The sequence below is a fragment of the Dunckerocampus dactyliophorus genome, chromosome 20 (assembly GCF_027744805.1).
Source record: "Dunckerocampus dactyliophorus isolate RoL2022-P2 chromosome 20, RoL_Ddac_1.1, whole genome shotgun sequence".
In the NCBI taxonomy this organism is placed as follows: Eukaryota; Metazoa; Chordata; class Actinopteri; order Syngnathiformes; family Syngnathidae; genus Dunckerocampus; species Dunckerocampus dactyliophorus.
The window spans coordinates 7,175,506-7,191,577 of NC_072838.1; the positions used below are offsets into that span (position 1 = coordinate 7,175,506).

The 16,072-nt window shown below is 40.6% G+C and overlaps 1 protein-coding gene and 1 long non-coding RNA gene across 3 annotated transcripts in view; one reads left to right on the forward strand and one right to left on the reverse strand.

Annotated features, from left to right (window-relative positions):
- Nucleotides 1–592: 592 nt before the first annotated feature.
- The window catches only part of LOC129172787 (CUGBP Elav-like family member 3), a 44,733-nt gene continuing 29,253 nt past the window's right edge, over nucleotides 593–16,072 (reverse strand). For both annotated transcript variants that reach the window (XM_054762837.1, XM_054762838.1), the window contains exons 7-14: nucleotides 15,854–15,997; nucleotides 15,443–15,587; nucleotides 15,193–15,342; nucleotides 15,051–15,110; nucleotides 14,121–14,225; nucleotides 13,778–13,921; nucleotides 13,512–13,644; nucleotides 593–3,559 (exon numbers count right to left, since the gene is read on the reverse strand). In XM_054762837.1, the coding sequence (XP_054618812.1) occupies nucleotides 13,517–13,644; nucleotides 13,778–13,921; nucleotides 14,121–14,225; nucleotides 15,051–15,110; nucleotides 15,193–15,342; nucleotides 15,443–15,587; nucleotides 15,854–15,997 (876 nt within the window). In that variant the 3' untranslated portion in view covers nucleotides 593–3,559; nucleotides 13,512–13,516. The remainder of the gene's footprint in view (nucleotides 3,560–13,511; nucleotides 13,645–13,777; nucleotides 13,922–14,120; nucleotides 14,226–15,050; nucleotides 15,111–15,192; nucleotides 15,343–15,442; nucleotides 15,588–15,853; nucleotides 15,998–16,072) is intronic.
- LOC129172788 (uncharacterized) lies at nucleotides 5,033–14,245 on the forward strand. Its single transcript, XR_008567093.1, has 3 exons — nucleotides 5,033–5,258; nucleotides 5,892–5,955; nucleotides 14,137–14,245. It is a non-coding gene; the product is annotated as an uncharacterized LOC129172788 (long non-coding RNA).

The window sequence follows — 16,072 nt, forward strand, 5'->3', positions numbered from 1 at the left end:
CACTTTGTTCTGGTAAAATTACTGCTGATTTTTCCTTTTTTTCTGTTTTTTTGTTTGTTTGTTTGTTTGTAGTTTTCTTGTAAAATTATGTTTATGGGCCAATAAAAAAAAAACACCCACAGGCTGCCCCCTTTGCCCACTTTGGACACCCCTGGCCTAAAATAAGAAAATATTGCAATCAAAATGTTTGAAACATTAGTATACAGCAGCGCAATTGTACACTACAAACTGCAAATAATCTGCACTCGGGGTCTTTTTCTTTGTACATTAAAATGATTACAGGCTTTTTGAATGCAGACAGTCACGCATGAGTTCTGATTTTGGTTGAGTTTTACTTTGACACATTTGCAGCTATCCTTGTCTTGCGGCAAGATTGGTTTTCTTTCCCAGCAGCACATGCGAGGCACTCGTCGCCCTTCATACGTCAGACATGCCAAAGCAAGCATGTTTGGACACATCAGGCCAAACCCAGGATGCTTTTGGCAGACTCCATGTGCACACACCAGCTGTCTCTTCACATTCATGCATATTCACCATTAGCTCACAGTACGACTAGTTTGCTGATGATTCATGACACACAAGAGCCTTGTTTGCTTTATTTTTATTCTCTCCTCAAGAATACAGTTTGAATTTACAGTAGTCCCTCGTTTAGCGCCGTTACTTGGTTCCAGACCCGACACGATAAGTGAATTCCAATATTAATAAATGGAATACTGTAGTTAGAGCATAGAAAACCTGTTTATGACGTTCTAAATACGTTTTTTTTTTAACCATTATTAGAGCCCTCGAGACATGAAATAACACCCCTGTAGTCACCTTACACTCGTATTACCCAATATAGTAGATACAGTCAGAGAAAATAAGCCATTTAGGACATAAATAAGACTGTTGTGAGATAATCATACAATAATATTAGCGTTCACGTCTGGTGCGTGTTACTAGTGACACCTAGTGGCCAGTGTAGACTACAGTTCATTAACGTCTTGTATTGCCATAAACTGTATTTGTATTTTAGTTCATTTAGAATGTCATGTTTGAAAATGCTTAATTAAGTCCAAACAATGTAACATTTGCTTAAATATGCTTTTTTTTTATTTTTTTTTTACTAATAATAGGTCGTAATCAATCACAAAACAGTGATCATGTTATTATGCCTGTGAATGTTCTCAGTCATCCAGCTCATTGTATTCTCAGGGCATTCAGTTGATCGCAACTGGACTGTTCAGGCTGCCTTAGAGGACGTTTCGCCTTCATTTGTTCATGCCCAAAGACTAGGTGGGACACACACCAGTCAGATTAGATAGGACAGCTCTAGTCTAGTTCATGACCATGACCAAGACCTTTCCTGTCTGGACCTGCCTCCTCCTTTAGAGGATAAATAAGATTGGATCTTAGACTTAGATCTTAGACTAGAGCTGTCCTATCTAGTCTGACTGGTGTGTGTCCCACCTAGTGTTTGAGCTAGACTAGAGTTGTCCTATTTAGTCCAACTTGTGTGTCCCACCTACTCTTTGAGCATGAGCTACACCCGAGCTGTCCTATCCAGTCCTACTGGTGTGTCTCCCACCTAGTCTTTGAGCGTGAGCTACCATGACCAAGACCTTTCCTGTCTGGACCTGCCTCCTCCTTTAGAGGATAAATAAGATTGGATCTGAGACTTAGATCTTAGACTAGAGCTGTCCTATCTAGTCCGACTGGTGGGTGTCCCACCTAGTCTTTGAGCATGAGCTACACTCGAGCTGTCCTATCTAGTCCAACGGTGTGTGTCCCACCTAGTCTTTGAGCATGAGCTAGACTAGAGCTCTACTATCTAGTCTGACTTGTGTGTGTCCCACCTAGTCTTTGAGCATGAGCTACACTCAAACTGTCCTATCTAGTCCTACTGGTGTGTGTCCCACCTAGTCTTTGAACATGAGGTAGACTAGGACTGTCCTATCTAGTCCAACTGGTGTGTGTCCCACCTAGTCTTTGAGCATGAGCTACACTCGAGCTGTCCTATCTAGTCTGACCGGTGTGTCCCACCTAGTCTTTGAGCATGAGGTAGACTAGAGATGTCCTGTCTAGTCAGACTGGTCCGTGTCCCACTTAGTCTTTGAGCATGAGCTAGACTAGAGCTGTCCTATCTAGTCCAACTTGTGTGTGTCCCACCTAGTCTTTGAGCATGAGCTACACTCGAGCTGTCCTATCTAGTCCAACTGGTGGGTGTCCCACCTAGTCTTTGAGCATGAGCTACACTCGAGCTGTCCTATCTAGTCCAAAGGTGTGTGTCCCACCTAGTCTTTGAGCATGAGCTAGACTAGAGCTCTCCTATCTAGTCTGACTTGTGTGTGTCCCACCTAGTCTTTGAGCATGAGCTACACTTAAACTGTCCTATCTAGTCCTACTGGTGTGTGTCCCACCTAGTCTTTGAACATGAGGTAGACTAGAGCTTTCCGATTTAGTCCGACTGGTGTGTGTCCCACTTAGTCTTTGAGAATGAACTAGACTAGAACTGTCCTATCTAGTCCAACTGGTGTGTGTCCCACCTAGTCTTTGAGCATGAGGTAGACTAGAGATGTCCTGTCTAGTCAGACTGGTCTGTGTCCCACTTAGTCTTTGAGCATGAGCTACACTAGAGCTGTCCTATCTAGTCCGACTTGTGTGTCCCACCGAGTCTTTGAGCATGAACTGGTGAAGGCTGCTTGGATGAGAGGCGAAACATCTTCTAAGACAACCTGACCAGTCCACTTGCGATCGATTGAATACCCCGAGGATCATTTTATTAATGAATGAATTTTTGAAAACCTGCGATGGAGCGAGGGACGACTTGTACATCCAAAAGACTAGAAGTTAGAGAAATATCCTCACATTCTCAGGTGATGCAAAAAGTGTTCACACAGTCCTTTTTTTTTTTCCCGAAACGGTACTTTATTGTTTTAAAACAGCGACTGTAGAGAATAAATAAAGATTTTGTTTTCTTAACTTCCTTACATTTATGTAATTAAAAACTCTATAATAAGCGTATTCGTTGTCTCCAAGGAATCTGGAATCTTCTTTTCTTCTTAAATAAAAAAAAAAGTCACATACTCCCGCATTAAATGGATTACTAAACAAATTAAACATACAACATAAAGATAGAAAATATCCCATCCCCTGAAAAGTTTTTCTTATTTATTTTTTTGGTCAAACCAATGTATGTACAGCAGGAGGAAATCTATTCAATCATCTTTCTGTTTTGTTTTTTTGTTGCAGACATATCAATCGAACTAACTCTACATAACAAAAAGACCAATGGCAGTCATAGAGAATAAATGTTCATTTTTGCCACAAATCACACTATACAGTAGAACCCTGTTCAGTATTACAGCTCACCACTGATATGCTTTTTCTTGAACATGTACAACCGTGATGCTGACGCTCGAGTATGTACATCGTATGTATTCCTGTCGCCCAGTATGCGTACGGCACGTGACGCTGCTTCTTGTGAGGTGCTGCTCCTGTGCTAACGTGGTTGGTCAGACAACCAAACAAGGCTGGGACATCCCGAGGTGGTTTTTCTTGATTGAACTCCTAAATTCCCCTGGAGGTAAAGAAGTTGAGAGAGAGACAAGAGAGAGAGAAAGCACAAATGAAATGAGCGTCAGTAATCATGTACTGTCATGTCCATGCAACTCAGTCATACTGCTGCAAAAGGTAGCTCGTCATCTCTTTTGGCAGGCAAATAAATGAACATGCACGGTAGGAATTCTGGGAGGAACTCACGCCAATGTCTTTGTGTTTTTACGCTTATGGTGCACGTTATCAGATCGCATTCCAGGTGGGATTGCGGTGCATCCGTCAGATGACTGTTGCCAACCTTTCAGTACGAAAAGTAGCCATTTGCTGTCCTAGAAGTCGATGTCATGGTCTAATTTGCGTAAGATGTTGTAAAATGCTGTTGGAAAAAGCATAACCCTCGTAGGATAGACAAAAAAAGTGAGTAAAAACACCTTCATTACCTTTAGAACTACAAATAAACTCGATTCTTGGTTTGTTAATGTAACATTGGCCATCATTTCATCAAAATAAAATAACTTTAATATTTTATCTCGGCCAGCGCCTCTCAAATTTCTCTTTAACTTTTTAAAATGAGCACGATCGAACAGCGAATAACGGCTCACATTAGCGTGTGGTTCGTGAGTAGCACACTCTTCTGGTGAATATATGTAATAGCAACTGGTTTATCAATTGCTTACATTTAGCCAAAGAATTGTAAGATAATCCACTTCATTTTACAAATAAAGAGTAGCAATAGACTAAAAATAAAATATAAATACACCCTTCTCTTTTATCCAGGCTTACTGAAGATTAAGAATTTTGCGTTTTAGATCCCGCTGTGTAAAACAACGCATGCGTGATTCATTTGCAGTTTCCATGCGTAGAGCTCCACATCATGCTCTCAGTGCGCCGCGGAAGCTGACTGTACACTGCCGACTTGAGGCTGCCTTTGGGCGGGGCGGACCTGTCAACAGTACCCGCTGTTGCTCAGTGAGAAGACAAAATGCAGAACAATACGTGCCATCACTTTTAAGTCCCCAAATACCAGAAAACTTCCCAACGACGGCAGAAAAACTCACTGGATTTATGAGAAAATATCTCGTCAAGGGAGGTTGGAATGTCGCCCGATCTGGCGCCAAAATTGCCAAGTTGGCAACACTGCTGCAGATACAAATATGCATTAGAGATGGTCAGGTATTGACTGAGTCGTTCAAAAATGCCATCTAGTGACCAGAATACTGAATACGTTCTTTACTGAACCAGGAGTCCTGGGTATTGGTCTCAGTTAACTCGTTCACTTACACTGCTGCTAGCTAAATGAAAAAGGAAACTAGGTAACATGGCATTAATTGTGTAAGTGTTGCGTACCTGCATTTGTATAAACGTATTAATCCTGTGGAAAAAGCAACAGATCTGTTCCTTGCCTCAAATCAACTCTCCTTTCCGCTTCCTGTTCCTGTCTGAGCTGCTCGCTCGCCAAAGCCTAGCTGAGCAGTCACTCACGAGCCTAGCCACACTCGCCAACGCCGACAACAGGGTGCCGCCAAGTGAATCGTGAGGCTGACGCGGGCTCACGGGTTTAGTGAGTCGGGTAGTTGGACATGTTGCGCACGTGCGAGTTTCTCACGTGACGCAGACGACCCATTTGAGCGGCGAATCATACGTCAACGTCGCCGCCGTATTGGATGTGGCAAGAGTGAACGGGGGACGATACCTGCATTTCAAGGGATTACCTTTCACAGGTAAGGCTGAAAAAATACTTTTGATTGGACTTGGCCATAATGACATCATTTTAGGAACAGAAGTTGTTGACTTTGTGGCATAATGCAAGTGCTGCGACACGTGATTCAAGTAAATGCAGACCTCGTGACACATAAAAACTCGAGCCAGTAAAAGGAATCGAGTTTACCATCACTAGTATGCCTACATAAAGGAAATGCACATCTAACGAGCCCAGATAATACCACCTATTTTGACATATTTAGCCTATTTCTTTGGCCTGAATGAAGCATTTTCAAGCACAGAAGTGGCTAAACGAAGTAAAACAGAAATATAAAGCATTCAGAAGAAGCTGTGATGATATGTAGTATTCTACACTGGTCACTAGGTGTCAGTAATGTTACTGTAATGTTGGGTGAGACACCAGAACAACAGGCTTTTATTGCAGGTTTGAATGAGCTTACAACAGGCACGATAAACCATAACATGGCCTACGCCTACGCCAAGCTAAAACGCAACTCTGAACCCCCGATGTCACTTCCTGTCCCCCTGGCACTGGAACACATTTACAGCAACGCACACGAGCACAGGTCTTGTTTTTGTCTTGTTTTCGATTGTATGTTATTATTTTTGATTGTATTTTTTTGGTCTCCCAGAATTCCTAGAGAGGAATGCAGTTCCTCGGTTCCAGCAGCTTCAACCAAAACCTTCTCAAGTCAAGTGAGCGTCTCAAAAAGAAACACACAATTCTTCTTCTTCTTTCTTTTGCACATCAACGTATACAGTCGTCCCTCGCCACATCGCGCTCTCACTCTATCGCGGCCTTTCAAGAATGGATGGATTAATAAATGATCGCTGTGTTGCGGTTGACTACGGCCTATTATCAGTCAAAAATAAAGCATATTTAAGTAAATGTTGCACATCCTTGGGCTAAAATAAGCATTTTCGAGCATAAAAATGGCTAAATGAACGAAAATACAAATATAAGGCATTCGTTGACGTAATGTAGTGTTCTACACTGGTCACTAGGTGTCACTAGTAACACACGCACCGGACTTGATCGCCTAAACAACAGGCTTTTCTGGCAGGTTTGAATTATCATAACAGGCACAATAATAACATAATCATAATCATAATAACGGGGGCTACTTTTGTGGCCGCAATCCCGCCACTCTGAATCCCAGACGTCACTTCCTGTCAACATAATCCAGAATCCGCTTACTGCAACACACATGAGCACAAGTCTTATTTATTTATGTCTTAAATTTATGTCTTAATGGCTTATAACAGTTAAAAAACATACAGTGGTGTGAAAAAGTGTTTGTCCCTTTGCTGATTTCTAATTTTTTTGCATGTGTGTCACACTTAAATGTTTCAAATCATCAAACTAATTGAAATATTAGTCAATGACAACACAACTGATCACAAAATGCAGTTTTTAAATGAAACTTTTTATTATTAAGGGAGAAAAAGTCCAAACCTACATGTCCGTGTGTGAAAAAGTGATTGCCCCCTAAACCTAACAACTGGTTGGGCCACCCTTAGCAGCAACAACTGCAATCAAGCGTTTGTGATAACTTGCAATGAGTCTCTTCCAGCGCTGTGGAGGAATTTTGGCCCACTCATCTTTGCAGAATTGTTGTAATTCAGCCACACTGGAGGGTTTTCCAGCATGAAGCACCTTTTTAAGGTCATGCCACAGCATCTCAATAGGATTCAGGTCAGGACTTTGACTAGGCCACTTTTGGATCATTTTGCTGCTGCAGAACCCAAGTTGGTTTCAGCTTGAGGTCACCAACAGATGGCCGGACATTCTCCTTCAGGATTTTTTGGTAGACAGCAGAATTCATGGTTCCATTTATCAGTCTTCCAGCAAGTCTTCCAGGTCTGCCCCAGACCATCACACTACCACCACCATACTTTACTGTTGGTATGATGTTCTTTTTCTGAAACGCGGCATTATTTTTACGCCAGATGTAATGGGACACACACCTTCTAAAAAGTTCAACTTTTGTCTCGTCAGACTACAGAGTATTTTCCCAAAGGTTTTGGGGATCATCAAGATGTTTTCTGGCAAAATAGACGAGCCTTAATGTTCTTTTTGTTCAGCAGTGGTTTTGGTCTTGGAACTCTACCATGCAGGCCGTTTTTGCCCAGTGTCTTTCTTATGGTGGAGTCATGAACACTGAGCTTAACTGAGGCAAGTGAGGCCTGCAGTTCTATGGATGTTGTTGTGGGGTCTTTTGGATGAGTCATCGCTGCGCTCTTGGGGTCATTTTTGTTGGCCGGCCACTACTCAGAAGGTTCACCATTTGTGGATAATGGCTCTCACTGTGGTTCGCTGGAGTCCCAAAGCTTTAGAAATAGCTTTAGAACCTTTTCCAGACTGATAGATCTAAAAAAAAATCTCACTTTTTCACACAAGGCCATGTAGGTTTGGATTTTCCTTCTCCTTTAATAATAAAAAGTTTCATTTTTCATTTGTGTTGTCACTGACTAATATTTAAATTTGCTTGATGATCTGAAACCTTTAGGTGTGACAAACATACAAAAAATCACCTTTTCGCACCACTATATCTAGAAGATTGTAAAAATGTTTCCCAGAAAATATTTGATTTATGAATAAGGAACGACACTTCGCGGAAATTCACTTATCACGGTCGGGTCTGGAACCAATTAACCGCGATAAACGAGGGATCACTGTACACAAATCTTCACAGTCAAGCACTCTTACATCATGACGCAACTTCACACTTACAGGTACATGAACATGACCTTGTCCACTACATCGACATAAACACATGAATTACATTTCCAATCTCACAAAGACAACCAAAGTTCAGGCACAAAATCACACGGAACTGCGTTACAACCAAACAAAAACCCCTCATGACCTTACAAAAAAACTACCACACCCACCGACTAAACAAAGGGAATGTGTAAGAATGATAATCATGACAGATTAAAAAAAAAAAAAAAAAAAAAAAACAGGGAAACTAATCAAAAATGACAAAATAATCTATTACATCCATATTTGATTGGATCGTTTTTGTCTGTTTTAAAATTTGCAGGGTGGGAAAAAGTAGCATGTCATGATAATCAGGTTCTTACAGATGCTGAGGTGAAGTGACTGTTATTGATCAGCCGTTGCAAGGATTCAAAAACCAGGACAAAATAATAAGAGGAAACTCACAACGCACCAAACACAGCTGACGGTCGCCACAGTAACCCGCCATGCACTTACGGCATGGTGAATCAAGGCGACGGCCCCAAAAAAAGAAAAAACCGCTAACGGCAACCATCACAGGCAATATATCGCCACAGCAACCAACACAGGCCAATTCACTTACGACGCCGTGAGAAGGAGGGGGGGGACGCTTTACGTGGCTGCTAAGCAACCGTAGCCATAGCGACGCACATCTCCACCATATATGTATGGAGACGGGGACGGTCTTGAGAGTGGTGTGATGATTTTTGATTCGGGGGTGGGGGGGAAAATGGCAAAATGTGGCACAGCACAAAAACAATAAATGAAAAGTCAAAGAAAAATTAATGACAGACAGCAGTGGCATTGAAAGCTGTGACAGAACACTACACAGGATATCTGATGGAACATTGCTGCTACTTACTGAAAACATTAAGGCTAGGTCCACACAAACATTTTTAAAAAGGCATATTAAACGCATACTTCAGTCAGCACACGTCACGATTTAGACCAGGGGTGCCCAAGTGCAGCCCCGGGGCCGTTTGCGGCGCGCAGCATTGTTTTTAAAGGCCCTCGGCACATTCCAACAATAATTAAACTGGTAAACTATTTAAAAAAACCCAGCAAAAACCGAAGAAAAAAGCAGTAATTTTACGAGAAAAGTTCGAATAAAGTTAAAATATTCAGGAAAAAAAAAAAGCTGTAACCACAATTATGAGGACAAAGATATATTTTAGAAGCATGAAGTTGAAATATTAAAGAAAAAAAAAAAGTCTTCAAATCATGAGAAGCAAAGCAGCGTTTGGAAAATTAGGTTGGAAGTTTAATTACGAGAAAGAAATCAAAATATTTTGGGATAAAGAAAAACAATTCACAGCAATATAGCTGAAATATCTGTAATATATATATATATATATATATATATGTAACATGAAGTGTCAGATGGAGGCTGTTTTTTCTTTAAATATATATAACATGGGTTGGTTTACAAAATTTAAAAAGTGGCCCCCGCAGCCTTTGAATTTTCAGTATGCGGCCCAGGGTGGAAAAGGTTTGGGCACCCCTGATTTAGACCGTCTACGCTGTGCACGTACTTAATAACTACAGAAAGACGGGGAGCGTTGAAGCCTGAAGTAATTCATGTGTTACAACAGTGACTTTTATTACAAATGTTGATCCAAAAGGCGTTTGCAAAGGTGGGAATCACACAATCCGAACGAACGCGCCAGAAACGATGTGCTAAAAGACGACCAATCACAGCCCTTATGGCCCGCGTTGCTGAGATTTTCATGAGTCCGTTCCAGAACGTCAGACTCTAACCAAATTAATTTTCCCACAAGGAATAATGTAAATCCAATTAATCTGCTCCGGAAAGCAAAAAACGCAAACACAAATCATGTTTTCATAGTTTTACAACAAATCAAAATGCATATAAATGACAAATAAAAGGGATAAATGAACATGAAGGTTACAAGATTGCTGCCATAGACACGATGTGGCAGCGAGGTCAACACGGTCACCACCTTCCTGTTTTGCCATGAGTTATTTCTTGAGTTCAATAGTGTTTCTCACCTCTCTCTGCTTTTCTTTTGATCACGGCTGCAAAATTAGCCAAGGAAAGTTGCAAGTGGCGGCATTTTGATAAAGAACAGGAGCGCCACTACTGAATTCAAGAAAATAACTCATGGCAAAACACCAAGGTGGCGTCCGTGTTGATCTCGCTGCCACATGTTGTCTTCTCAACACATCATCACGTGAACGTAAAAGTAACCTTAAATGTTCATTTATGTGTTTTGTTCGTCATTTATACGCATTTAGAATTGTTTTCTGCATGTAAAACTATAAATGTAAAACTATAAAAACGTGTTTTTGGACATTTGGGGCGTAACTGATAGCAAAGGACTACAGAGTCAACTGCTCATGACATCATAGACTTCCGGTTCCTGTTTCCATGTATTAGCAAGCTAATGGGACGCTGACGAAATAATGCTAACCAATATTCCACTGGATTTTTATCACAAAACGGTAAAAATCCAGTGGAACCTTGGTGAGCATTATTAATTCGTTGCAGAACGTCCGACTGTAACCGAATCTATTTTTCCTATAAGAAATCATGTAAATCCAATTCACCTGTTCAAGAAAGCCAAAAATGTTAACACAAAACACGTTTTTATGTTGTTTTTTTTAAAATATTTTTTATGCATGTAAAACAATTGTAGTTTTACATGCATAAAACAATTCTAAATTCATATAAATGACGAACGAAAGCGATAAATGATCATTTAAGGTTACTTTTACCTTCACGAAAGACGTGATTCTTGACATGACTGACCCCAAAGACACGATACGGCAACACGATCAACCACCACCACCTTCCTGTTTTGCCATGAGTTGAATTCAATAGTGTTTCCCACCTCAAAAACCCAAAATGGAGCCAAAGAAAGTTGCAAGTGCCAACATTTGGACAAACAACATGACAAACACTATTGAATTCAAGAAATAACTCCCGGTAAAAGAAGAACATGTGGTTGATCTCACTGCCAGATCGTGTCTTAGGTAAAAGGTAAAAGTAACCTTAAATTTTACATTTATCCCTTTCATTCATCATTTATATGCATTTTGAATTGTTTTATGCATGTAAAACCATAATTCTAAAACTATAAAAATGTGTTTTGTGCTAACATTTTCGAGAGTCAACTGCTGATGACATCGTAGACGAGCGACATAACGTAGCCGACCTCGGGTTCCGGTTGCCATTTTGTTAGCTAGCTAATAGGATGCTACCAAGGAAGGATGTTTTGTGATAAGAAAACAGCTGGACTCACACAGTGTATTAATAACACGACAAGGCGCGCACCATATTGCACGCTAACCGGAAAATGTAGGCAAACCGAGGCAAAATTTTGTCGGAAACTTTCAACATTTATCAAAAAACATGCTAACTGGGGTGTACGCTAGCAGAGTTTCCACTGTACTTCCATCAGTACACTTCAATATGTATAGTCTACTATGTACACTGTGTACTTAGAGTCATTGTACACCTAATATTACTTGTACTCTTTATTGATGAACAGATGCACCACAATGCATGACCAAGTCACCAGTGGTTGCTTTTTCAGCGGAGGAAATTGTGCGTTTTTGAAAACATCCATGTTTGTGTGGACATGGCCTGAAACTAATCCCTGTAATATATTCATAAAATATGCATACATTGACACAGTTCTGGTCAGAGGTTTACATACACTCATCATGGGCTTGAATGTCTTATTAATTGAGGTCCGTTAATGATCTGGTACATGAGTTACACCAGGGGTGTCCACAGTGCGGCCCAGGGGCCGTTTGCTGCCGGTGGCTATTTTTTTATTGGCCCGCGGCACATTCGAAAAATGAAATAAAATAAAATAACAACAGCTAATATGGAAAAATCAGCAGTAATCTTCCAAGAATCAAGTCTAAATATTAATATCTAACGAGAAAAAGTACATTTTATGAGAATGTTGCAATATTTTGAGGAAAAATAACATCATTTTAGTAGCATAAAGTTGAAAATATGAAAGATTTATGTTTTAATATTGGGAAAAACAAACAAAACACCAAATAACGTTCTGGAAAATGAGGTTGCGAAAAAAGTTATGAGAATAAAGAAAATTATGGGAATTAAGTCGGGGAAAAAAATTACAAGAGGAAAGTTGAAATAGTTGGAAAATAAAAAAAAAAAAAAACAGCAGAAATGACAAAAAAGCTGTAATTTTACAAGAATAAAACAAAATATTAAGAGAAAAAAGTCATATTCTAATGAGAAAAAAGGTGCAATTTTTAAAGAATAAACTTACATTTAAGTTTTCTTCTTGAATAATCTTGGTAGATTTTCTTTTCGGAATATTTTGACTTTATTCCCATATTATTTTTATATTTTTCCCCCAACCTAATTTTCCAAAAATTACAACTATATTTAGTTTTGTTCGTCTCTCATACTAAGATGACTTTGAAAAAATAATGTATTTTTTCTTCAGTATTTCAACTCTATGATACTAAAATGACTTTATTTTTCTCGGAATTTATTCTTATAGAACCTTTGACTCTTTTTTTGTTGTTAGAATACAACTTTATTATTATTTTCTCCTCGGAATGATGACTTTATTGCCATAATATTTTGACTTTATTCTCTTGACATCGCAACTTCTTCCACAACCTGATTTTCCAAAAATGACAACTTTGTTGTTTTGTTTGTTTCTCATAATATTACGACTTTAAAAAAAACCAAAACATCTTTCTTCTTTAACATTTCAACTTTAAGCTACTCTAATGATTAATCATAACATTACGTTAATATTCTCGTAAAACTACAACTTTTTCCTCATGAGATTACAGCTTGTTTTTGTTCATATTTTTACTTTATTCCACTAAAATTCCTGCTGATTTGTCCATTTTTGCTGTTATATTATATACAGCATGTTTCGTTATATTACATTTTTCGATTGTGCCACAGGCCAATAAAAAACAGAGCTGCGGGCCGCCCATTGGACACCGATGGCTTAAAAGATACGAGCTGTTCATCGTTCTGAAAACACCCACGTAATAATAAAGACGATTAAAGGATCCTTTGGGCGAAACCAATCAAGAACCGCCATCCATTCTTCACAAAGAGTGAGTCACCAATGCTTGGGCACGAGTTTGTTGGCCGTACGAAAACCAAGACATACTTGTGGCAGTCTGAAAACGAATCCCATGAAAACCGGGGCGTACGCAAACCAAGGTTCCACTGTATTTTTATTCTTCCTCTGTGCCTGGGCGCTCGTCACGTCAAGGCATAATGACAATAAAGACTTCTGGACTCTTGAGTCCAACATGAATGCCATCGAATAACACAAACGCTGCAGTCATTCCCATGAGGAGCGTAAACTTCTGACCGGAAGTGGAGGTGAGCGAAAGTTCATCTACTGTCAGTTACTGACATGAAAAGCGGCCAGCTTAGAACTGAGCTCTCATTTACATTCACTGACTCTCTCATGTTGTCACACGTTATAGCCGCCGTCTATCTCATCTCCTCATGTATCTCGGCGCAGCTCACCTCCTTCAGTAAGGTCTGTTGGCATCCTTGGGCCTCTTCAGCTGCACCTTCAGTCTCTTCATGCCGATCTGGAAGCCATTCATGGCCTGGATGGCAGTCTGCGCGCTAGACGGGTTGTCGAAGCTCACAAAACCTGAGGAAAAATGTAGAAATAGGCGCTAAACGGGCGAACGGGAAACTGCAGCATTGGTTTGCTTCAAATAACGGCAATAAACAGCGCAGCTGCTCGCGGGTCACTCGTTTTCTTCAGCGTCGCTGTGGCTCACCGAAGCATTTGCTTTGGTTGGTGGCGCGGTCGACAAAGACCTTGGCGGAGATGACGTTTCCAAAGGGCAAGAACATCTGCAGGATCTCAGAGTCAGTGAACTCCTGAGGCAGGTGGTAGATGAAGATGTTGCAGCCTTCGGGACCTTTAAATGAATGGGACGGCGAAACATGCGGAGCGTATTAGAAGATATGACTCATTTTTTGGCTTACTTTGAACGACTGACACACATAAATCATTGAAAAACTTCAATCATTCCAGCTGAGCAATAGCCAAAGCGGCAAAACTGCATCATTGTTTGTGCACTGTAGGCTAGCACTACTAATATAACAACTTCTCTGCACCTTCACGCTGCTGTAGCTGCTGCGGCTGCTGCGAGGGCTGAGCTACCAGAGTGGGCTGGTGAGGGAACGGCTGCCCCACCAGGCTGTATGCGGCTGGATAGGTGGCTGCGTAGAGGAGGAACACGGTAAGGCACCGCAGTGTTAAGCATCATTACAAAATAATACCATTGATACAACCAGCATCTGGATGATCTTCCACTGCTACTCAAATGATACTGTATATGTAAACATTTACTCAACTGTAGAGAGTGCCAGGCATTTATGTGAGGTAGCATACAGTATGTATTACAACGGAGGCCTTTACGAATGCTTGTTTTTGTTATTATTACTACTTACATGTTTTAGAATAATAACAGTATTAATAATAATCATTTCAAAGAATTATATTAGTGGTAGTAGACGGTTTTTTTTACAACGTTCATTATATTATATAATTACTATTATTATTATTCAAAACAATTAGATTAACATTAATATTAACCTTGTCACTGATAATATTGATGTTAATGTTAATGCTATAATGTTTTAAAATAATAATTTAAAACAATATTTAATAATATTCATAAGAATTTAGGATTATTTTAAACCATTATGACATAAAATCATAATAATTATAAATCAGAATTATTATATTGATATTGACATTGACAATATTGATATTAATGTTGCATTATTGTTCTAATACAATGTATTAAAATAATAATAATAACAATAATGATAATATCATAATTTTTTATTATTATTAAATAAAATAAAATAAAATAAAATAAAATAAAATAAAATAAAATCAAGTAAAATAAAATAGATATTATAATTAACATAATAATAAGTAGGGCCGCATGGTGGCTGAGTGGTTAGCATGTTGCCAACCGCAAATGGCCCCCGGCTCTACATTGTACACCTGCTGAATGAGTCACCACTGCACCTCACCTGTGTAGTGCTGCATGCCCGTGTACGCTTGCTGCAGGGGGTCCAGGACAGGACTCTGAGCTGTGACACAAAAACATCATCACCAGTCGCTTGATATCAGCACGCTCCAAATACCATGCAGTGCTGTACGGCCACACATTACCTTGATAGGCATGGACTCCGTTGGTGTACAGGGTCTCAGTTGCTGATTGGGTGTTGGGTGGCGCCGGCACAGAGGGGTAGCTGCTCAATGCAATTGGTGGAGGCAGAGCAGGAACCGGTGTGGCCGCGATGGAGGGCGGAGTGCTTGTACCTGCACAAAATACGTATCATCACAAGCTCCGGTGACTCACTTTGTGTATCCGACCTCATATTTCAAGCGGGCCGAGTCTGGCATCTCTGCTTGGGGTTACCTGAGGAGGGGGTGATGGATGCGATCGGCGTGGCAATGATGCTGCTGGGGTTGAGGGCGGCCAGCTGCTGCATCTGAACGGCCGCCACCGTGGCAACAGGAGAGAGGTAGGCTGACTGGGCCACCAGCGCCTGCTGCTGCATCAACTGCACGGGGTAAAGACGTTAGCGTGAATGGAATCCTGATTTGAAATGATAATCAAGCAGGCAAGCCTGACAGATATACAGTGTCTTGCTCCCGTTATGACATCTACAGTACATCAACACACCTACAGTATACCCACTACGCAATCACCATCTTGCTAAATGAATACACATGAGCCTGCACAAGCACTTCCTATCTGAGAGGTTGAATTGATCGTAAAGTGTGAAAAGAAACTCGTCAGGCGTGTGTGCGAGTACACTCGGCTCACAGCTTGCGCGTAGGCGTTGTAGGCCCCGAGGTGCAGGGTCATGGGACTGATGACTCCCAGCTGAGAGGCCACCTGCTGCATCCGCCGAAGCCCCCGCTCCTTCTCCGAATCGGCAAACTTCACAACCAGACTGGATGAGGCTCCCTGAGGCGGACAAAAACAATTTTAAAAAGAACTTCCAATATGCAGATAACCCTCCTGTACACTAGCTTTGTACTG